Here is a 23,871-nt window from a genome sequence, read left to right as displayed (position 1 = left end):
ACCTAAGTGCTTTGTGGCACTGCTTAGAGACACTGAGAGCAGCCAGAATATCACTCAAAGGCTGAATTCCCATTAATTTCAGCAGGGTCAGCATGGGAACCATTACTGTTTGCTCAGCAGAGCCAATGAATGTTTTTGCTGTTCTGAATTTATATTGTACTGATCCAGTAAATATTTTCTGCCACTTGTAATACTTAAAAGCTTGAGTGGAGCTGTTAATTCCCTGTGCTCTGCAGGCTGGTGGGTTCCACAGTCAGATATGTTTGCAGGACCAGCCTCTAACTGAGTCTGACCTGTTTCTTGTATTTTAAGATTTCTATTGTCTTTCCAATAGTCTCTTTACTTTGATAGTCTGCTTAAAAGTACCCAAACCCTGACAAATAAAGGGGGAGCTCCCCCTACTGCCCTCGGTGTTACAGCTCACAGTGATAAGAGGGTACTGTATGAACACAGACTAATACAGAACTAATACAAAGACAGATGTATTCTGACTTTATAGCTTATTTTAACCATGAAAACAGTGCTGACTGCTGTGTAGTGTTTGGAGGGTCATGGCTGTTATAACGTGAGAGACTGAGCCATGTCAGCACAGAGCATTTCTGCATTTATGAATCTGTGTGCTTTAGCAGAATTATTGGTCTTTATGATGAAATCATACAGCCTGTTGTTCTCCTGCATCAAGAGAGTCTTTCCCTCATGTTGTAGAAGTTTTAAGGACATTTTAGTTATGCTGGATTATGGAATTTGAAACTGGAGAGTTGTAGGGGCTCCTTCATATTCATTAACAGTGTGGAAGAAGTACAGCTGTGAATTTATACACTTCCCCACCTGCAGCAATGGCAACCTTTGAATCTTCAAAATAGTAACACAGACCATTATATGCCTTCAAAAATCCATCTCTGTGCTTCCCTACATCCTGAGGCATCTAATTACTGCTGTTGGTTGGAAAGCTTCTAGAAGTAAGCTAATATATAAGCACCTAAAAGTTAAAAAGTAGATATGTTTCTCTGTGAGTTCCTAGCACTTTTTAATGAAAATTCCAAGAATACAAATTTACCCAGTGTTTCAAAGAAATGTTCCAAAAGGGGTGTTGGCTGTTCTGCTAGCTCAGACTGTGACAGGTTATTTGGACTGTGAAATAATACAGTATGAAATTTGATGGTGTTTTTTCAAAACAAATTGTTCTAAAGCAGAGTATTTCTGGCCTTCTGTTTCACTGGAGATTTTTTTTCTTAATAGCTTTTATAGTTTCATTCAGATGCTCCAAGCACACATATTTCTCACAAAACCAGTGCCAAGTTTTGGCCATCTCCTCCAACTAATTAAAAATCTAATTTGCAGCCCCATAGCTGAGGAAAGAGTTTTACCAGCTGTGACCTGAAGATCCAGCATGGACTAAGAGATGGGTATGTTGTAGTCATGTAAAAGGGAGTTTATTTGCCTGTAATATCTAGGACCAGGACAGCTGCACCAGCATGAGGATTTCAGTAAAGCACATCAGAAAACCCCAAAGTCTGCATGAACCCATTTAGGTTCGTAGCTGTAGATCTCAAACTTCAGTGAGGCTGTGACTGGAATGATCTGATGGATCTGTCTGCTCTGGTAAGAATAACTTACTGACAGGGGTGGTGCTTGGGATGGCTCCAGGGACAAGGACTGTCAGTGAGTGTGGAGAGCTGAGCTCTCCTGGAATTAATTACTTTTAGCTGCTCAATGAACTGAAATTGGCTACTCCTGAAAGTACTTGTGAGTTTTCTAAGACTTCACTAAATTTCACTAAATGCACCCTGAAACCATAAATGAGTCTAATACACCACTAAAGATCCAAGGGCAGATAAAGTAAACAGCTCTTGCTGTTAGGAAAAATGCCAGAAACCAACGACATTCAATTAGGTATCCAGATTTGATTTCCTATAGTATTAAAATTGCCTAATTGCCTGTGAAAATTGTCTGATGTGTTATGGGTTAAATCTCCTTCTTGGAGCATTTGCAGGAAACAGCTTTGCTAAAATTGAGTTTATTTGTGGCCAGAATCTTTGTTTGCAAATTGAATGTTTGTTAGGGTGGAAAAACCATTTTTAAATAAAACTGATTGTAAATTCATAAAATTATCTCATAAGGGATATCATGTCTAGCACCTGAGTGACCTGAAAAAGTTAAAGGTTGTAGTCTTCCCCTTCAGTGACTTGTAAAGGACTTTCATCCTCTTTGCTTAGGACTGAAGATGACCCTGTTCTGGCCAAATGAACTGTGTTTGCTTTAGCATTTGTAGTGTTAGGATAAATATTTTTAACTCAGATAATGTTGACAGACCAGGCTAGAGAGTGACTCAGTGCTTTGTTAAACTAGAACTCGTACACATCCACGTTTCAAAGAGTCTCTTGAGTGGACAGAGAAGCTGCTTCTGTGCTGGCTCATCAGGTGTTTTTAGCCAGGAAAGAAAATTCAGCAGCTTCTGGCTACTCTCATTTTGTGATCTGATTGTTTAGTCCTTTCTCCAGACACAAGCTTGCTGTCAGTCTGTGTCACAGTGATTTACATGGAGCACAGCCTTTCCCAGTGCTTCTCCATAAAGGGCACCCTTAGTGGGGCTGCAGCAATGGGTGCACAAGGACCTGGAGTTATTCCTGGCTTGCTCTTTCCTCTCTCTGCTTCCTCACTGTTATTTCAGTGCAGCTAGGTCTTCTTGCCAAGTGCTGCCCAGAAATGTAGATTAAATTTTCCCAACTGCAGCAAAGGAGAGAGAACACTGAGCACATTAATATCTTATGATACAGGTAGACATCCAAATGAAATATCTCTAATCAGCCATGTAAGTGGCTTTCAGTTCTGCCTTTTCCAGGAAAATGAATTTATAGCAATAATGGGACATCTCTAGTGCAAGAGGCCTGTAAAGTAGCCAGGAATTATTCCTTTGCTTCATTGCAATGGGTTATTTTTGGACAGATTTCTAGCCTTGGGTGCACACTGCTGCACAGCTTGAAATATCCACCACGGCAGTTCTGCAGATCTCAGCACACGGGGTTCTGCTCAGGAGTGGTTCTGCTACATCTTTGTCCAGTACCTTCCCATTTCCATATTGAGATTTGCCAGGGTAAACCTTGATTTGTTGTTGTTTTCTGTCTGGACTGTGACACACTAATTTAGCTCACTGTCCTTCCCAGGCTGCAAGCCAGGATGTGTTCTAATAAGAACATGTCCTAGGTAATAAGAGCACACATGGCACAGCATTTGAGACACTCCAGTGTTCTCTCTTTATGTTACACCATTGTGTAACCCTCCTGGAGTACCTGAAAAATTCAAATTAGATATTTAGATGAAGGGAGCAAAAGGTGAGATTGTATTGGCACTGCTGTAGAAAAACACTGAATAAGAAAGCTGATTCATCACCTGACTTGGTTCCTGGTGAAAAGGGATGAAGGAAGAACCAAGGAAAAGAAAAAATCAGTCCTCTGGAGTGAAGAGATTCCAATTTGTGTCCTCACAGAGAAGAGGAGAATGGAGAACTTATTCTTAAAACTCATTTCTTAACAGGGATAAAAAAAAGTGGCACAATCTTGAGATTTTTAAATCCAGTGGCCATTTTTTCATTGATTTGCTGGATGTTGGAACAGGTTCACATGTCTGCAAGATAGCAATGATGTGGTTTAGTAATCTCAGAGGAAAATGGTCTCTCAGCATTTCCTTCTCTTCTTCCCTTTTTAATGGAGTAAAATGACATGCAGATCTTCCCAGGAGGATGAGGAGAGCCAGGCTGTCATGCCAGCTTGCATGCAGAGCAGTGCACAGGGGAAACTGCCTGCTGCACACCCAGACACCCTGCTAAAAACTCCCCTGGCAGAAGGAGAATGGCTCAGATGAACTTACGCCCTCAATCTGCCAGCACCGATGGAAACTTGGCCTGTGACTACACTAAAAGCAAGATTTGGCTTTGTTTGCCATTTTAAGCTAGGAAGTTTGGTGATCAAATGGCTGCTGATGTTCTGGAAGTGGGTTTGGTGCTTGGCCAGGTTCTGGATCAGGCTGTAAAAGCCTGGGTCAGGTGGCTCTGGTGAAGTGGTGAGGGCTGCACTGAGTCAGTTGGATATAAAGGAGTCAATGCTTTTCTCCACAGTGTTTTTACTGAATAAATCAAGAAATATCATGAAGTGGTTCTCCCTAATGAACAAGGGAAATGAAAGAATGTGATCAGGAGTAATCTTAGATGAGAAATTAAAAGCAAAGAGGGGACACAGAAGAGTCTACATTTCAGACCCTGGAGATCTGGGAGCTGTTTGTGACTCTAGCTCTAACAGACCAGTCTGGCTGGCCTTTTGAAAGGAGGAAAAGTAGAAACATTTCTCACACCCTTGTTTTAGGCAGTTAAATCCTTATTTGAAGACCCACAACTTTTGTGACTTTTCCCCACTAAAAAAAAGAAAATTTGGAGAGAATTGTTCTTAGCACAACTGTATTAGGAAGGTAAAGCTTGGAATTATGGTGCACACTATTGTTGTTGAGAAATTTTGGAACACTGTAAACATACTCTGTTCATTACACTAATCTGCATCCATTACTGTGTAGCACTTGGTATTTATTTTCCTTTTTTGCTGGAGGTAACTCACTTTGAGGAGTAGTTGCTCCATCTTTTAGCAAAACAGTTCATAGTGTGATGAGTCTCACTGTGGGTGCTGGCACAAGGCAGTTTGATGAGCAATAAGCTTTAGTTATTAATGTCAAAAGGTAGAAACAATAAATTGAATAGTCCTCTGTGAGAGGACTAGCAAATAACCTTAGGCAAGCACAGAGCACTTTAAGCTAAAATCAAAAGGCAGAAAAGGATTATGGCTGGGTGGGAAATGTGACAGTTACAGGTAGGGCAAGTTACGTAGAAAGATGCTGTCTCCAGGCAAACAAGTTTAACATCTTTCCTCTGTCAGCCAGTAGATTATGTTTTTGATTGTTAATCCCAGATAAACTCCTCTTTGGGAAGTGACCCTAGCACACATTCTTGCCCACGAACTTCTCCAGCAAAGTGGGCATTTAACAACTTCATTTATCCTCCTTTATCTGCTCAGTAACACCTGAGACTCTCACTTTGCTGCAGAAGCTGAAAAGGAAGAAAAAAGTCTTGCTGCCTTTGTCCATGTGACATTTCTGAAGTCTTAATGATGTCTCCATTCAGCAGGTGCTACCTCGACATGTGCCTGTGTGTGGCAGACAGGGACAGCACAGTGATCCCTCTATTAGGCTTCTCCAGCTGGTCATTTTTTTTGGTTTCTAAACTACTCTTTTCCTTTGCAAGGGACTCCTCTCCATAACCACAACCTGTCTTCATCCCTACAGATGTTATTCCTTCATGTAAAACCAGGAGAAAAGGTCAGCCAATGGTATAAACCTGTTCAGTTCGCAGTTCCTTCCATCACCCTGTTTCCTCTGGCTCACCTGCTTTGGGAGTGGTATCCAGGTGTCATGTCACAGCCAATATATTGCATTAGTGCTGGCATGGAAGGGAGGAATAACTGCTGGGCAATTGCAGCTTCCAAGCAGTATAGTGCACGACACATGCTGAGAAGGTTTCACGCAGTCTGGGCCCAAGGCTGTGTGAGCTGGGTGCTCTAAAATAACCTGGCCTGTCATTGCTGCCTTCTGCAGCTCTCCCTGCCAAGTGGAGTCACTGGTAATTAATGGGGAACGAGGCATCTGGTGATTTCAGTGTTTCTATATTTGTCTCAGGTTTTCAGATGAGAGAAGGACTGAGGGAAACACAGACGTTGATTTTTCCAGCTCTTAATGTGGTTGTTAACAAAAGCAAACACACAAGCTTCAAATCTCTGGTTACAGTGCATAGATATTTGCTTGTGAAACACTCTGTGACAAAGCTTTTTTTGAAGGTGGATTTGTGACACTTAGGCATTACCCCTTTGTCATTTGGACCAGAGAAAATTAGAAGCAGCTCCACCTGACACTGATGTGCAGTAGTTTGTAACTCATGCCAAGCCTGCAAATCCGATGTTTGACTCCTGAGCCTGGTTTGGTTAGAGGTGGGTTTGTACCCCACAGGGTAGTTTACCAAGCCAAGCAATGCTCAGCTTTCAGTTTCATTGCAGGCTGGTGTATCCATGCTGAGATAATTGAACTTTTCAAGTTCCTCATGTTGAATGTGTGCTGGGCAGAGCTCTGAAGGCAGAGTCGTGTTACACCTATTTAAATAAATCCCAAAACTGTCTTCCAAAGTTTTGTGCATGCAGATTGGCTAGAAACCAGTGTTTCCTCCTCCATTGTCCATGGAATGGAAGATAAGGCCTTGGCCTGACCATTTCCTCTTGTTTCTCTTTGCCAGGCTGTGAAGAGTTGCTAAAAGATGTCCTGTCTCCTGAAAACGCTGAGCCCCAGCACTACCAGCCACAATATGTTGATTACTATTACCAGGTAAGAGAAGCACTTTTGGGTCTCCTGTTAGTGGGCTGAGGAAGCCTCTGGGGTGATGTTTAGTTAGATCATTGTAAATGTTGTTGTTTTACTTGGCCTGTTGACTGACTCTTCATAGGTTCGTGGTTGTTAGCAAGCCATCCATACTGTTTAACTGCATTTAACATAGGTTAACTGATGGGAAAGTATCTAGCATTTAGGTGATGTTCCTCTCACAAGCCTCAGTATTCACCTGGCTGTGAAGGGAGATCCCTGTACAAGATCGCTGGCACCTCACAAGTGGAAAACACTGATTTGTATCTAATTAAATCAGTCAAACTGTAGGTGAACAAGTCCTTAGGGACCTTCTGCAGATAATAAACAGGGCCTCAACAGCTGTTGGGAAGCAGAAACAATTGGAAACCATTGGAAACCTTTGCTGTTATTTTGGCTGGTGGGTGTAGCATATTTTAAACCATTAAAGGTCCTCATTTGTATCCTTAATTTGTCAGTGTCTGTGCAGTCTAAGAAGTAGAGCACTGCTATGTTTTCCTTTTAGCATCTCTTTGTCCCTTCTTCACTTTACATTGGTTTTAATCACCTCCACCCACGTAAAGATTAAAGGTGCAGTTTAGCATCGTGCTTTCAGAGAAGGATTGTGTGTCAGTGGTGTTACAGACTGCAAATAATACAGAAATCAACAGGAAAAGCATTTTACCTTCACAGGTAGTGAAGTGTGAGGACAATTCTCACAGTTACACAGAACGGTTTCACAGTCCATACAAAAAATACAGAGACATTTCCTGCACCTCAGTGCCCATCACCACTCTGCTTGTTTCTAAACCCCTGGTTTTTGTAACTGATGACACAGATACCCACCATGCTGTTGCTTGGTTACCTTAATAGATGTCATAAACCAAACTGCTTGGTTTGCAGTAGCTGATAGAGGCTGTAAAATGCAGACAGGCTCTGCACACAGTCCATGTTCCCCTGTTGCTATGCAGACTGGTTCTGACACTCTTTGAGAGCAGGTGACAATTGGGTCTGTATTCCTTAGAGATTTCACATCTGCTGTCATGTAAAGATGTGCTGGGGAGAGCTCTTGAAGACAAACTGCTAAACTCTGCAAACTGCACCTCTTCTGCCATCCGTCCTCCGGGAGAGCCTGAGGGTTGGAACTGCAGTTGCTAATCCTGTAGGGTAACAGCTGCTGAGTTCCCCATTTGAGTGCTGGATTTGTGCCTCTGGAGAGGGAGGGGGCAGAGGGTGACCCTCCCTCAGAAAGAGCTGACCTGACCCTGCAGTGCTGGAAGCCTTGCTGGTCACTCCTGATGTCCACCAGCCCCCTGGATGGTCCCTGCAGGGGTGGCACCACTGCGGTGGGGTCCTGCAGCCGTGTCTGTCAACTTTAATAGACCCAGTGTGGGATTTGTGCAGCCTGGGAGCAGAACCAGGTCCTCCCACAGCTGCCCAGGCCAGGTGAGCTGTCGTGGTGGGAGAGAACAGGGGATGGTGTGCCCTGTTGTGCATCCCACACTTCTCCCACGGCTCTTCTGCACCGCTGCTCTCCAGAGGGGCTGGTTCCATCTCCCTTCTCCAGGTCCTCCAGGTGCAGTTTGGAAACTGTTCGCTAGATGTCAGCTATAGACAGGGAAAAGGCGTGAACAGCCTCTGCTCCTGCCTTGAGGATCCTCTGCTGTGGCAGGAAGGTGGGATTTTCTCGCTGATGAAGCAGAGGAGAACTGAGGGTTTGAGGCTATCACCGTTCATGGCGTTTGTTCCCCGTTCCCAAAGAAAAACGTATGGCAAACGTATAAGCTGTCCTTGCATCTCCCAGACCTTAATGAGTATCAATTCCTGGTGCTGTAATCAAGTTTGTGGGCAGCTCCCATTGGCACAAATGGCAGCTGCCCCTCTAATCTGATTTTCAGCCCAGACGCCCTTTGCATGTCTCTCTAATTCTCAGGTGCACTCACATTCCCAGGCAGCAGGAGGACACAACTGCTTGCTACAAATAGATACTTTAAAAGGGAATGCGTCTTTTTTATTGCACCCAAGGGGCTGTGCTTGCACAGAGGCAGGTACTGAGCTGGTTCATTGTTATGCTGTCTCTGCACTGAGGACTTGAAAGGAAGTTTCCCCTGTCCTCTCTTTCACTTTTGCTTCCCCTCCCTGTATCGCAGCTTTCTGAAGCCCAAAGGCAGCAAACCGAAGAGGTAAAGGTTGGGATGTTGATTCCAAGAGTTGGGATGAAGTGGCAGGAGCCACTGTGAAGTGCTGAACTGGTCCAGCTGTTTTCATATGTTGAGTCAAATGGGGAAGAAACTGCCAAGCCTCAAGCCTTTAATTAAAATCAACTGAGTGCAATTAATTTAAAGGGATTTTTGTATAAAAATACCTTAAAATTATTTTTTTTTATATAAAACCCCCTGATACCAGGAGCGTGGGGCATTTCATTTGACATTTTTTTTTAAATTGTCTGATTTTAATTTTTGTTTTTCTTCAGTGTAAACACAGAGCAAAAGCCAACAAGCTTTTAATGTCTGAAGACTTTGTCAAAAAAAAAAAAAGGCAGAAAAAAAATTCTACTGTGTATGCAATTCAAAATGTAAGGGCCATTCCATGGAAGGTTCTTAATGGCCTGTATTGAGAGGCTGTGAGAGTGATACCACAGGCAAATAGAGAGCTCTGCCTTTGAGCTCAAGGCTGTTAAGGTGTGATAGACAGAACATAAGGAGTGTGACTTTTGTGGGTTACTGCAGGATGTCCCACTGGCTTCCATCAGCATTGATTCTGGCTGCAGAGTGTGTTTTCTCTTTGGACCAGAGGCAGCTGGTCCAAAGAAACTTAGGAGGATGGGATTGCAATTAGGAGATAGCAGTTCTAGAGCCCTTCAGCTCTGGGACCTAGAAATAAACCTTTTCTGTCTGTGAGTTGAGTCTGTTGATTTGGTTAAAATCTGTATTGTGCTCCATTTGAGGCACTGCTTCAGTCAAGTGCTGTTCATTACTATAATTTCTGTCTCTCACAGCCTTTACAGAGGTAATAGAAATACTCAGAATTTGCCAAAAGCCGTTTTGTCAATCCCAAATTCCTTTCCCAGTGATTGCTGCTATGGCCTCAACTCTTGTTTTGGCTTCGGTTTGAAGGGAGACAAAAGTCTCCCCAGTCCAGTTTGCTTTGTGACGGGCATCTAGTAGCACTTCAGAGCCCTTGGATAGCCTTTTGGAGGTGGTAACCAACACAAAGTCCACAGCTGAAGTTTGTGTGTGCACAGCCAGGCCCAACTGAGCCAGCTCAAACAAAGCAGAGTGCCTGTGTCTCGAATTTCCAAACGGCTGGCTCGGGCTGCCGGGCACCCAGCCCAGGACTGGGGAGAGAGGCTGGCTGCATCTGCAGCTCCCTGGCCAAGGTTTGCACTGCAGGCCCTGACAGGCACTGCTGTGGGTCTGGGTGCTCTAAGTTTAGGGAAATGGGAATCGGAGCAGGAGCTCCTTTGTCAGCTCTTCACCTGCTGTATTCTGGCTGCTCAAATGTGAAGGGAGCCTGACTCTAGACCACCCCAGTAGGTGACAGAAGAGGGGGTTGAGTGACAGAGCCTCTCACCATCAGCTAGCAGGGCACTTCTGAGTGTTCCTTGTCAAGGGACAGGCTGTTTTCACATGTGAGTTGTTGCCTTTTGAGCTGGAATCAATGGCCAAAAGCCATATGTGCAAACCCAGTGGAAGAGCATACTGTAAGGAGCAATAATGGCAGGTCCTTGTTTCAATCAAAACTATTTGTTTCTTATTAATTGTTGCTGTATTGACTTGCCACATACCTTTTTTTTTTCTGTTCCCATCTGTAAATAAGAGTGAATCTGTCTCTTCCCAAAGTACAGGACAATCACAGCATATCAAAGAATGAGCTGTCTTTTCAGTCCTCTGTGTGTTCCCCTGCCTGCCAAGTGATTAATTACACTGTATGAACAGCAGAAAAATTGTTGAAACATGACAAATAAATTGTGTTTGCCTCTGGGATGGAGCTGGGACTCCTGGCTGCTCTGCTGCTTTGAAAATATTTTCAGTAGCAATTAGGAGTCCCTCACCAGCTTCTGAAAAAAGTTTTTTCCCCACTAGCTGCTTGAGGATATCTCCAGACACCTGTGTCAGAGCAGAGGGGACCTTCTGCACTATGAAGACACTGTGGTGCAAATGGGTTTTTCACTGGGCTGTGGAAGAAGGTAGCAGGAGAGCCTGTAACCAGAATATTTTGAATTTTAATCTCATATGTTCTGTTTAGAAGCACCATTGGAAAGAATAACTGACCTCATTTGTTAGAAGGTTTTTCTTGATAGTGTTTTTCCTAACATCAAACACAGGTGTTGCTTATCTTAATGTGAAATACATCTTCCCTTCCACCTTCTGTGGCAGCAATAGAGGAGACACTCCTATCTTAAAAAAAAGTACACAAGTGGTTAAGGTGGAAATACCTTTTCAACCAATGGCCAAGAGAAGAAATCAGTCAGTGTGGTAAGGACAAGCAGTATTAAATACATCAAACTGAAGCTTTTTTCCCCTGTTTCTTATCATCATCCTCCAGTTTTCTCCACCACCCACACTCTCAGTCACCGTTGGCTCCCATTGTGTTTTCAGCCCTGCAGATGTTCAGTGTGAAGATTCCTCTCCCTGTGCTTGGGACCTGGGGTGTTTCTGCCCCCTGGCATCACACAGGGCATGTTTGCTCCCCTTGCCAAGCTGCTGGGGGGCTCCTGTGTCCTGCTGCCACCATGGGACCTGTTACATCCAGAGGTCTGTGTTAGACCTAGTGCTCCTAAATCTGCCAGGTTCTCCTTCCCCTGAGCTTCTGCTGCATTCCCTGAGAAATAAATATGTTCAGCATCTCCAGAGATGGCCTTTTGGGAGGCCCAGCCTCAGGCTTGATCCCAGCCCCTGCTGAAGTTGGTAGAAACACTTCTTAGACCCTGGCAGGTGTTGGATCTACATTTGGGGTTGTTCCCAAGGTCGTTGTCTGAGTCCTTGCTGGAGGAGTAAGGTGGGAGAAAAGCTTGGTAAAGTACAGCCATGCAGTTATAGAGAGAAAAAAGTGCCTGTTCCTAGGCAGGATTTTACACAGGCAGTGTGCACTGTCTGCATCAGTGAGAAGTTTATTGTAACCTCCACAGGCAGTACCCTCAGCAATTCATTTTTCTATTTTTTTTCAAGCATCAAAAAGCAACATTAACTACAACCGCTGAGAAACCCCCGGTGAGCAATTACCAAGAGCAATGAAGAGCACGGTGTGCCCCCGTTTGGGATTCATTTACATGGAAATTGCCTGCTTTCACCTGGTGATATTCGGAATTTTATTTTTTAGGTTTGTGCATACATGCAAAAATAACTGTCCTTGGTCAAAACACCTGCATAAAAATAACCTGCCTCTCTGGCTGCTCAAGCTGATTCTGAAATGTTGCCCTGATGAACTGCTGGACTGAGAATGAGCAGTTCTGCACTTGGGGCAAGGCAGGCACCTTTCAACAAAATAAATGCCAACTCCTGCAAACACAGCCATAAAAGAGATTGAAGATTATTTTCTTTATTAAACCAGCTTGCATTTTTGGTTTGGTGGAACCTCACACACTGACATTTTTAAAGGGGAAATTACTTCGCCCCTGACTCATTTTTGCTCAGTTGGGGTATAAAATAACTCAAAAGAAATAACACATTCTAGCCTGGTCAAAAATAATTCTTATCTTTCTCAAAATGTGTTTTGAGTTTTCTTTATAGAGAAATCTGAGTTTTTGACTTTCTCATCTGGGCTGGGTCAACAAAATACTCTGAGATCTTCAAGCCTGTAGGCTGGAGAAATCTTTTGCCATGCAGTCCTTGGCACAACACCCCAAATGCAATCCCACTGGGGCCAGCAGGGCTGGGGGTGACCTGGCAGAGAAGCCACAGCCCTCAGCATGGAGTGTCTCAGTGCAAAGTGTTGATTCAGGTAGGGCACTGCGAGAATCCAGCATCTGGGCTGAATTTGTGACCGTGTTTTTGTACAAATCCTACCAGTCAGCTGGTTTAAATTTTAAGCACCTGCTCTTGCAGGTGAACCACTGGTCTCCTGTAATAGAAGCATAAATCAGTGAGGGGCCAGAGATTGTTTGCTTCCCCACAGGGTTGTGTCTGAGTTAAAATTTACTGTTTCTTAGGGCTTAATTTGGCTGGGTGGTTTGAGACGGGGAAGTGTGACTGCCTGGTTCAGACGTCACAGCTGTGACTTGGCAGCACAGAAGCTCCAGCTTGAGCATCCTTCCAAGCATCCACAGCAAAGTAATTTTGTACACTGATTGTTATCAGTATCTCTTTTTTTGTTTTGGTTTTTTTTTTTTTTTTTTGAGTATTTCTTTTCTAGGCCCAGGTTGAGTTTTGTGTAGCATTCAGAGCTTTACCATTTTGAAGCCTGTCACCCCTCTCTTTGGCAGAACCATTTAATAGACATTTTCTGTCTCAACCTGAATTTTCTTTCTGAGTCATTATCTTCAACCTTTTAATCTGCTGATTTTCTGACAGAGCACAGTTTTGGGGGTGTTTTTTCTGAAATTGTCAGTTGCTATGGCAAAATATTCCTCCCATCCTTGGATAAACCAATTTAGGCTGTGGCATAGTCTTTAGGTAGAAGCTGTGAAATGACTGAAAGCTAAAAGTTGGTGTCTTTTATTGAGGAAGTCACATCCCTATTGATTTAGTCCTTCAGGTAAGTATGGCTTTGTGGTTTAGTGCCTTTTGCCTTTTGTTTGATGTACTAAAAATCTGTCCATTTCAATTTGTGGTGTGTCCTGAGTACAGCATTCTTAGCAGCAAAAGCAAAGAAATATTATGGCAGCACTCGCCTTGCTTTGTGTTCCTGTGAAAGAAATGCAACTGCTCGGTCAGAGGGTGGTGAGCAAGTCCTGACTGACACACAAATACCAAAATATATGTAATAAAAGTAGCTCTGTGAGGACAGGGCACACAGCATTCACTGACTTGCTTGACACTTGCTTGACAAGGAAACCTTTGTCCTCCAGTTCATAAATTGATGGTGATTCTTTCTTTCCCGATTTTTTAAAATTTCTTATTCTACTTTGTATCATTTCTCCTTGCTGCTTGGGGAAATTTCTGCTTAATTTATGGAAGATTGTGGACAATGCACAATTGTCTTTCTTCTTGGAGGATTTACAGTGATAAGGCTGTGAAACTGAAGTATATGTATTGTGGGTTTTTAGTAAATAACATTGGTTTAAATTGGTTGGTGTATTTATTTTGTTTGTGGGTTTGGTTGTTGGTTTTTTTCAGAAGAAGAAATGTCTATGTAAACGTGTAAAAGCTGGTTGATAAAACCAAGATTCCAGGTTACTATGAAACTGCAAAGTCAACCACAGAGGGTTGTTCTAGCTGATAAAACCAGCAAAATCCCTCATTGCACAAGCAAACAAAAAGGATCTGACTGCTTCTTTTCTGCCTTTTAACTTCTCTGATGAACCTGAGAGCAGTGTCATTTTTTGAAGGTAGCTTCTTTCATTTTTCAAAACAATAGCAGCACATACTGCTAGAAAATTTCCAAGTAAAATAAAAACATTCTTCCATAGATGAAATCTTACAGGAGTCGTTTCTGTCACACAGCTGTTGCTGTGCTGAGACAGTATTGTAGGGTTCAAATACATTCTTTCAGTAGCCTCAGGAATTGCCACCAAAGTGACCCAGACAGTTCATGAAATTGCCCAATTCTTCTCCCAGTTACGAAAGCTCTGGGACACCTTTCCCACGTCCTCTGTCTCTCACATCAGTCTCAGCTCTTGCCACATCCAAAGTCCCCACAAAAACACGTGGTCTTTGTCCTGCTCTCTCAGGTGTCCCTGCAGGTTGTCCTGGCATGGCTGTGACCTGCTCCTGCTGTGGGACTCAGCCACAGCCAAGTGTCACTGAAGTGCTGCAAGGGGACCATGGCAATGTCCTGTGTCAGAGGCAACAGAACTGTTCAAAATTAAACCAGTACTCAGCTGGGCTGGTACAGCTAAAATAAGATCTTCCAGATTATCCTGTCTGTTTTTAGAAACTGGAGAAGAATCAAAAGGTGATTTTTTTTAATTTTTTTTTTTACATGCTGCAGTGTAGAATGTCTTTGTCTGGGTGAAGGCAGGCTTTGCCAGCACTGTCACACATCTGGGCTCAGAGAAGCAATTTGTAACTGAACAGGAAGAAAAAGTAGGCCAGCCTACAAGAGAGTATCTAGGAATTACTCCTGAGGGATTTGTGCTACACTGCCTCCAGCAGCTGAAATAACAGCATGAAATTGCGATTAAAAATTAAGAAGAGATATGGGCTATTTGACCTTCTTTCAGTCAGGGACACAGAGGCCCTGTCTAGGATGGGGATGCAGAGAAATGCAGCTTCTGTTGAGCAATTACGTGCCAGCAAGAGGCTGCTGAGGTTCATCCTAAGCTCCATGGAACAGGGAGATAATTTCTTGCTTTGCAGAACCTAAACCAGTTTCAGCACTGGTTCGAGTGGAGAGAAACTGTCCTTGCTCCAACTGCTATAGATGAGAAATAGGAAATAAACTATCAATTGTTACATTTTCTGAGTTTACAGAGAGCTAGGAAAGATTAATTAGGCCCCTGAGAGGCTATGTTAATTAGGATTTAATTTGCCAAACTTGGTCTTTGGCTCACCTTTTAACCCAGGCCGTTCGTGTAAATGCCCAGCTGACTCCAGCATCAGCTGGGGAGCAGGCCATGAGACAGAGCAGCCTGTTTGGGTGGATGTGTGCCCTGATCCCAGGCTTGTTTTGGAACTCAGTTATGATAAGCTGCTGGGAAGTGTAAGTTGGAATAATAATAATAATATAACCATGGCAGTGTTGATGCAGAGCTGACGCAAATGCTGATGGGCATTTTGGGCTGACAGTGTGAATCTGGTGGCTCAGTTGAACCACCAGGACTTGAAGGGGTTTGGAAAGGGAATGCACAAAGCAGAAAAGGCATATCAAAAAGGGTGGTTCCTTGGAGCTTGTTCCAGCCTGTGTAAATAAGACTGTGATAACAAAGTGTTTGACTTCACAAGAGGTTTTGATTTGTCCTGAGCCATGGAGCCTGAGAGTCAGTGAGGAGACAGCCCTGGTGTGAATCCTGCCTTTGTTACCTTTGGGCATCAGTCTCTGGTCACTCCACATACTGTTTGGGGAAGAGGCTTTCTCAGTGTGTTTGTGCAATGCCACTAGAGCCAAGCAGGATAATGACTGGAGGAGAGAAGGTTTGCAGACTCTGCACCCTTTAATAGGTAGAGCAAATAGATAAATATGGTATAAATGTATATATGTATATACATATGTATGGTATGAATACATTATAGAGTTTTGGCTACCCATTTGTATAGAATATTGCAATACTTAGGTAAATTGTCTTGCCCACGGTAGAAATTTATTCATAGCACTCTAACAAAGCCTGACCTCATTTGAAATGGGGGAACTTCTCAACTGACTTGACTGTGCTGCCACCTTCTTCAACTGACAGAGAGGATGTTTGTCTTGTTTTGGTGACAGAGTAACAGACAGAACATTGTGTATTTCTGTATGTTCTCCACAAGAAGTTTCCTATGTTTGTAACTGTTCTGTATTTATTACCGTCATATGCATGTGGAAAAAATGATTGGTGTTTGTTTCTTCAATGAGTTCTTAATTATTGTGTCCTTGAAGGCTAATGCCATTGGGGAACGTTTTTGTGGGTAACTGGGGCATGTGTCTTTCATCAGGAGATGGACCATATGGTTACAATGCCCTAAGGCACAATCATGGAAAGGTCTAGTGCATGGAAAGTGGGAACTGTCCTCAATGGAGAGGGGTATTGAAGAGCCACGAAGAACTGCTTGTCAGATTCTTAGATGATAAAAATCAATTTAAGAACATGAGAGAAACAAGCTTGTGTTCCTGCTGCGCTGGTTGGGAGTTTTTTTCCCACCTTGTAAGCTTTTGAGACTGCTACAGTAGGAGCTTTACCCATATATATCCCTCCTTCCAACTCTTACAGCTTCACCTTCGACAGGGTTCTCTTTGGGTTTTCAGAGTTTCAGAATTTAAAACGGCTTGTCACTCCTCAGGATTTTCACAGACTAGTTATTATTGTGAAAAAGTGAGGAGACCTGAATAATGAATGAAGTCAGTATTTCACTGCATCTCTGAGATTTGATTTTTATGGAAATCAGTAATACAAAATATTTTATGAGACTAATAGATAAATATTGCCTTTCACAGATATTTGTTTTCCTCTGAACTGAACTGTTCAGCACGAGCATCAACAACCATCCCACTATGAATCACACTTTGCAGGGTGATCTGGCTGTGGGAGCTGCCACAGGTTTGTCACATGGGAAGCTGTTAGTCAAGTGGCAGAGTAAATCATCAACTTTCTCTCCTCAACTGTGTTTTGAAACTGCACTTAAATGTTTCTGTTTGTCTCACTGCCAAGCAATGGTGAGATATAATGGGGAATTATAAAAGGGAGTTTTGTGCAGTAAATTCAGAGTTCAGCCGTTCTCTAGTACAATTCCTTGCCTATAAAGAAACTCTGAGGAAGCCTTCTCAGATTACTGCACCCTGACAAAACACTGCCATCAGGAGATATCCTGTGTCATGTTGTGGTTCTCAAATCAAAGGGGAAGGAGTTTGTGCTCAGATATTGTAGAAGGTGCCCTGCCAAGAGTGACTGATACCCTGCTGGTTTACAAAGAAAAGTTTTAGCAGTGAAATGTACTGAATAACACTGCCCCATGTGCTTCATGAGGCAAGGTCCTAGAGCTGGGGAAAGTCCTGGAGCACTTTCTCTGCAGTTATTGAAGGTCACTAATTTTTCCCCATAAACAAAATCATCAGATATTTCCTTACTTAGAGCCAGGGCATTACTTGCTGTACTGTTGAGGGACCTGCTTTTCCTCTAGGCTGTGTGTAGTCTTACTAGATCAAAAACTTTCACAGGAAGAGACTATTTTTATAGTGCTTGTCTTGTGTTCCTTTGCCTCTCTCCTGGGAGGACAGATCATTTCATTTTAGAAGGAAGACATTGGAAAGAGAAGAAACCAGCACTAGTAGGAGTATTTCAAGATTTACTGAGTGAAATGGTCATATTTAATTTGACTTAAATACTTGCATTGTGCATGGACTCACCTTCCTATGCAATGTCTTCTCTCTGTGGGGGAACTGATACCCAAGAGAGGAAGGGCTCTCCTGAATAAGCTCCCAGGAGTTCAGACTGGGTTAGGACATCCCCTCTCACCTCTGTTAGCTCCCTGAGGCTGACATGTGCAGGCCAGCTTGGCAAGGCACCACATCCCACTTCCAGGAGGCTGGGGCTGCCCTGGCACTCCTGATGCTTCCACGAGAGCCCCTGGGTAACAAGAACCACGTGGACCACACACCTTCTGCCTCCTGGGGCACTTCACCATCTGTAACTGCTTCTTGCATGACTCAGGGGGTCTCAAAGTTTCCCCCGTGCTGACAACTCACTGCCTCTATTCCCATGGCATCAGAACACTTCCATACTGAACATGATTAATTAGAAGGGAGAGGTGAGTGTCAAGGGCAGGGATCAGTGTTTAAGAGTAGTTCAGTGTTTTAATTTGAGCAGATTATGGAAATAGAATGTGAAAGGTAACTAGAGGTGTTTTGCTCCATGCTGAAATGGTAAAGAAAGAGCATATTTAGCACAGGGAGGGCCCCTTCCATGACCTGTTCTTTACAGAACAGGGGGCACTGGCTGGACTCACCCCACAGCCATGGGTGTCTTGGTTTTCAGTGGATGTTTCCAGTCTGCACTGTAGGTCATGGTGCAGATGCTGGGTGGGAACCTTCTTCATTAGCTTCATTTCTCTCTAATATTGTATATTCAGAAGTATCTGTGCAGCAGCAGGCCATTGACAATACTGCTGATTACTTCACATCACTATTTAATTAGGATGAAAGACACGGAATGAGCAAATGGAAATTTTACACTTGGGAAAGAAATTGATTTATGGAACAATCAGACTGTTAGCTCCAGCAGGCTTTTCTTTAAAAAGTCACTTCGGGGTTGATTTAAATCAGGGGATTTGTACAAAATTATTCTTCTCAGCCTGTGATTGCAGAGATCTAACAATGGGGCAGAAGTGGATCCTCTGTTGCATTCTGTACTGTACCTCAGGAGTGAGGAGCTCAAGCCTTCTGCAAGGCTGGGCTTAGCAATGCCTCAGTGGGACCCCACTGCAGGGCCTTGCCTGGGCCATTCCTGTTCGGTCACAGAGCTCTGCTCTTGCTACAGCAAGGAATTTCTGTCCTTTGGCCAGTGTAGAATCACCTGGGAATTACAACTGATCTAATCTAAAGGCAGCTAGGGGATGTACCTAGGTGCTGCCCTTCCTCATGCTTTGTATAAATGCAAATATCACCCAAAAGGCTCCAATCAGTCTGAAAGGTCTGGGTGGTGCTAATATTGTCACAGCCTTGCCCACACTCGTGAGCTTTATTGGGCAGCTGTACATTTCTGCTGAAGCTGGGAGTTTTCCCTGAGGATCCTGAAATAAATGTTGTAGGAATTGAAGGTGTCTTGCCTCCTAGAGCAGATCTGCACCTGCTGTTCCCTGCTCCAGGCTCAGCCCAGCAGCACCCAGTCTGGCATCATCACACCCTGCTCCTGCCAGGCTGCCAACAGCCCCTGTGAAGGCCTTGCTACTGACACCAAATGTCTCCCAGTTCCTGCTCACAGTGAAGCTGAACCAGAGGTTATGTTTTTCCTGGTATGTCTGTGTTTGTCAAGGAAACTTCGCTCTGCTGATATTTATAGTCTTAGTGCCTGTGAAGGGGCCATAATAGAAACAAAAGGCTGCTTTCTGTCCTTCTCTCAGGCTGCTGCAGCACTTGTTGCCCCAGAGTTCCTGTGGGGAACTGTGGATTTGGCTGAGCTATAGCTGAGTTCTTTGTTCTTCCAATTTCTGTAGCTAGAAAGAGGAGTATTTCTGTGACCAGGATAGAGAAGTTGATACAGATATTTGGCTAATGAATATTTGTCAGCCCAGAAAAATGAATTCTATCTTCCCTGTTAATGAAGGTGTATTTTGAGGGACTCTAATGCTAAACACAGGACCAGGTGAGAAAACAGCTGAATTCATTTTCCTATTGCTACAAACCTCCTATGATTTTTGAGAAGGGCAGCAGAACCATGCCCTCCATATACCATGCTGTTCTCCCTATCAGTAAAATAAGTATAAACTGTAAGTTCTGGCTGTCTGGATGGCAGGGCATATTCACCTGACTGTAGCTGCCAGCTCTACTGAGCAGAGTAGCCCCCTCCTCTTATCTCTTGTCCAACTCCAAAGAACTGCCTTGGAATTACCATTTCCTGCCCCAAGCCAGAGAACATCCCTCAACAAACAACTCCAAAAGGGCTTGACAGTTAAATAATTGCCTCTGCTGCCTGGCTTTTAAGAAATTAAGTGAAACTTAAATGGAAGTTCTGCAAAGTTTGATAGTCCTTCCACTCGGCTGCCATCATTCATGGTGGGTGTTCAAGCTTCCAGCCTAATGGGGATTTGTGAGGAGGCATCAACTCAGAAAAAGTGTCAACAGCACCACGGGTCAGACCAGGACATGTTATTATGCACCTTTGAAAACACAGCCAGACTTCACATCTCAGCCCAGCATGCAGCAATCATTAGTCACCCTGCATAATCCCCTTGACCTATTTTTTTTTTTCTTTTCACAGTGGTCACATTTGAAAATATTGTCTGGAGCTGGTTGGGCCCACACAAGGTTGTTAATTGGGAGCTGTCTAGCTAAGGGGTGAGGCAGAGGCCAAGCTGAGCACAGTGTGCTCAGCACCCTGGTGGCAATGCTGAGGGCTCCCAGGGAGGTGGTGCCTGGGGGACCTTGTGTCACCAGCACAGGGACTTTATTCCTGATGCTTCTGAAGGGGCTGGTTCTGAAGCACCTGTGTGCTTTGGTTTATCTGGAATTAGGAATTTGGCAGGAGCTGCCCCAGCAGGAGGGCTGGAATGTGAGAAGTGCTAATGACATTTACTTAGAGCAGTGGGAAGACCCCAGCTGGAGCAATGGACCAGCCAGGAAAAGCTGCCCACACACCTCCATCCCAGAGAGCAGGGTGGGCATGGCCTCAGTCATTAGGGGATTTTAAAGGGCTTGCCATCCTTCTTGTTTGCCCTGAAGGCTAGTGCCAAAGCTGAGGGACGCAGCACAAATCCCAGTGCACTGGGGCTGTCACTCATTGTCATCCCACAGAAGCTGCTTTCCCTTATCCAGCAGGGACAACTGTGGGGTGGCCCTGCATGGGTGGAGAGATGTGGAAATGATCTGCAAGCTTGGTACAGAGGCTTGTAACTTCAGAGAGATTTATTCCACATCCCATATATCAGTTAAATTCCTGGAGGCTGAGGCCAGAGTTATGTAGATGAAGGAATTAGCATAAAAACTATTTACAATACTTATTCCATTATTATACTATCAAAGTGCTTCCCAGGCTCTAATGAATTCCTGTTGCAGCTTCTCTGGGAGCTAGAAAATTGTTATTCATCCAAGTCTGAAGATAAATTGAGCTGTTCAGGGATAAGGGCCAGGTTGGTGGCAGAGTCCAGACAAGCCAGGTTCCTGCATACCACTGAGGTCTCAGAAGATGTCCATGATGGAGTGAGAACCTGGGTCTCAGCTGGTGCCCTGTCTGCTGGGCCAGCTTTTCTATCTGAGCATCTATAATAGCAGTACTTCTGTGCATGTAGGTGGAATTTGATACTGAATCTCAAAGGCTAATAATTTCCAGAGTGCTTTTCCTCGTTCCTCTGTCTGCAGAGCCTGCCCAAATTAAAGGCAGAGCAAAGCAGGGCTCCTTTGCCTCAGCCAGGGAAAGGATCAAAGCTTGGGATGGTGCTGAAGGCACATGCCTGTCTTGCTTACCTGCAGTAGTTTATGAAGTGCTGGTCTAGGGACATTGGTAGGTGTCAAATCTACTTTACAAAACTGCACAAGGGTGGCATTATAAGTTTGCTGCACCCTTGTACAAAAGGCATGTTCAGTTGATTAGGTCAGGCTGTGTTTTGCTAGAAGCAGCCAGTTTTGGAAATCTTGCTTCTCCCTACACATCAGCCTTCCTGCCTTTCCCTGGTGTCTCAGGTGCCACAGGTGAATGTGCTGTTTATCCTCCAGTCCCTAGAGGCATCTTTAAAATTTACAAGGCTGAAAAAAATTTGCAATGCTAAAATTTGGAGCTGATGGTCTTGAAGCCTGATGCCTACATGGCCAAACAGAGGTGGTCAGAAATTGCTTCTCTCCTGCTGTAAGGCTGCACACTTGATGTCAGGAGTGGTGCACTGAGTGCAGTTGAGGTATGGTGCAGGTGCCTTTGTGAAGCTGTTTTCTTATCTGTTTTGACCTACCATGACAGGACAGAGCTGTGTCAGTCTGTCCTGCATATTCCTACCTTCATTAAAGCCCTGGGTACTGAGTACTACTGCCTGTGGTCTTGTGCTGTTCATTCAAGGATTTAGGGTAGAAGTGCTTTATGTGGCCATTGTCATCTTGTAAGGGGCAAAGAACAAATGTGCTGTATTCCCTAGATCCAGGATAATCATATCTGACAGCATACTAATTAATCATCAGGTAATTCTTTCCCATGTAGCTGTCTAATTACTGTTTAGTAGCCCTGACTTCATTGTGCAAATAACTCATATTTTCAAGCAGGGGTTTCAAGGAGAAGAGCACAGTGGGCCATGACTCCTGGTGTAACTCCTCCACCTTCTTTGAATTACTCCTGGGATAAATTGGGTCTGTCAAATCTTTTAGTCTACTGAACCACAGAGCAGCCCTAATTATTACCATATTGGCCACAAGGAAAGAGAGTGCCCAGCTCCACTGCTCAGTGCAATGGAGCTGCTGGTAATGTGCTCACAGTGCATCCATATGTTGGCTCCCCAGGAGCTCTTCCTAACCTAGCAGATTATAAGATAATGAGCTTGAGCCATACTTTGGGGATCAGTATAGACGATGCTCTTAAAAGATGGGGTTGTATATTAGAGTGTGCTGGATGTCTCCATGGTAAAGATTTACTTATAAACCAGGGAAGACAGTAAAGATAAAAATTAAAACTGCTTAACATGTGTACCTTGAAATTGCTTTTTGCCTCTGCCTCCAGCTCATTCCCTTCTGGTTTAGTTGGGTTTCCCAATGTTTGTGATGTGTCCTGACTCTGTGTGTGCATGCATGAATCCAAATTTTATTCAGCCAAAAGTTTAGACTAATTCAAAAATTTTAACCACACTTGGAAGAGCAACAGAATCTTTACAATATTAATCTTTTGTGTGTCATAAAAATAGCCTTTTTTATGGGTTTCATTAAAGCAAGACAGAACTTCATCCGTGGGACTTAACCAGTGCAAAAATGATTTCATACTTCAGCACTATTCCCATATGTGAAAGAAATCAGTGAAAGCTGATACAAGGCAGTTTCCCACTTGCAGAGCTGCTTCTTGGGCTAGAAACATTATTTAGGTGTGTATGATTTGGGTTGTTGCTAGCCAGATCCCATAATATCTGTGTCAACACTATAAAACTAATCCCTGAGACATCAGTGTCCAACTGGAACAGCATATGTACACTTAACTTGATGTTGGCTGTGGACCCATTGATAATTTAATATCTCCCATTTTTTCCAAGCTCTGTGACCCTAACAAAGAGGTGACTTCATGTCCTGGTGTCAGGTTTACCCCAGACATATTGCAGCAATTTTCTCATGGTTTTTATTGCTCAGTTGTACGCTACTGCCTCTGTATTTGCTGCATGATTACGCCCTCAGTGTCCAGATCATCAGACCTTTGCCCAAACCAGCCTGAGAATGGCCTTGCAAACATTCTGAGGAGCTGGAGTGTGTTTGATTTTCCTTGGCTTATTTGCTTTCCATTATCTGTCTTCATGGTGATAAAAACTGCTGCTGCCAACCTCAGGAGTGCTGCAGCTCTGCTGTGTGGAGCACACAAAGGGAGGAATGATGTGCAGGCTGTGCTCCCAAAAACTGCCTCGTGGAGCTTCTCCCCAGAGGAGCCAAGAGGAGGGAAATGTCGACCACATAAATAGCAGGGGCTCTCCAAGAACGTGTGCTGAAATAAAAGCAGCTAAAAATAGTCTCTGGGACTAAATGTGAATCATCTGGAGAGCAACTCGCAGAATTTTCTGCAGGAAAATCCCGAAAGGAGGAAGCCATGCTTTCAGAAGCAATCATGCAAGCTGGAAGCAAAATCTTCCTATGAAAAACTGCAACTTCCAACGTGTGCTCTTGGAGGGAGCTCACACCGTGCCCTGGGTCTGCCTTCTCTTATGCTGGGGCTCAGTCTCTTTCTTACTGGTGCAGGTTTTGGTTAAGTCTCCCAAGGGCTGGGATTTTTTTTTTTTCCTCCAGATTTTGATCCTAAAGAACTGAAACTCCAGCAAGTGCAATCAGGCT

At 43.9% G+C, this 23,871-nt stretch overlaps 1 protein-coding gene and 2 long non-coding RNA genes across 10 annotated transcripts in view; 2 read left to right on the top strand and 1 right to left on the bottom strand.

Moving 5' to 3' along the window:
- RAB11FIP4 (RAB11 family interacting protein 4) overlaps window positions 1-23,871 on the top strand; it is a 117,915-nt gene that overhangs the window by 39,480 nt on the left and 54,564 nt on the right. For both annotated transcript variants that reach the window (XM_064395875.1, XM_064395874.1), the window contains exon 3: window positions 6,323-6,411. In XM_064395875.1, the coding sequence (XP_064251945.1) occupies window positions 6,323-6,411 (89 nt within the window). The remainder of the gene's footprint in view (window positions 1-6,322; window positions 6,412-23,871) is intronic.
- LOC135284401 (uncharacterized) lies at window positions 2,319-7,251 on the bottom strand. The gene is made up of 2 exons (XR_010349808.1): window positions 7,109-7,251; window positions 2,319-2,727 (listed from the first exon to the last, which is right to left on the bottom strand). It is a non-coding gene; the product is annotated as an uncharacterized LOC135284401 (long non-coding RNA).
- LOC135284402 (uncharacterized) lies at window positions 7,028-11,617 on the top strand. Of its 7 annotated transcripts, none has more exons than XR_010349812.1 (6): window positions 7,028-7,585; window positions 7,695-7,869; window positions 7,991-8,190; window positions 8,375-8,471; window positions 10,509-10,612; window positions 10,751-11,584. It is a non-coding gene; the product is annotated as an uncharacterized LOC135284402 (long non-coding RNA). The 7 variants fall into 7 exon arrangements; XR_010349811.1 differs by having other exon boundaries at window positions 8,357-8,471; XR_010349810.1 differs by having other exon boundaries at window positions 7,991-8,471; window positions 10,751-10,901; window positions 11,025-11,584.

The sequence above is a fragment of the Passer domesticus genome, chromosome 20, assembly GCF_036417665.1.
Source record: "Passer domesticus isolate bPasDom1 chromosome 20, bPasDom1.hap1, whole genome shotgun sequence".
In the NCBI taxonomy this organism is placed as follows: domain Eukaryota; kingdom Metazoa; phylum Chordata; class Aves; order Passeriformes; family Passeridae; genus Passer; species Passer domesticus.
The sequence above is the reverse complement of the archived record's forward strand: the minus strand, read 5'-3'. Positions and strand labels throughout refer to the sequence as shown.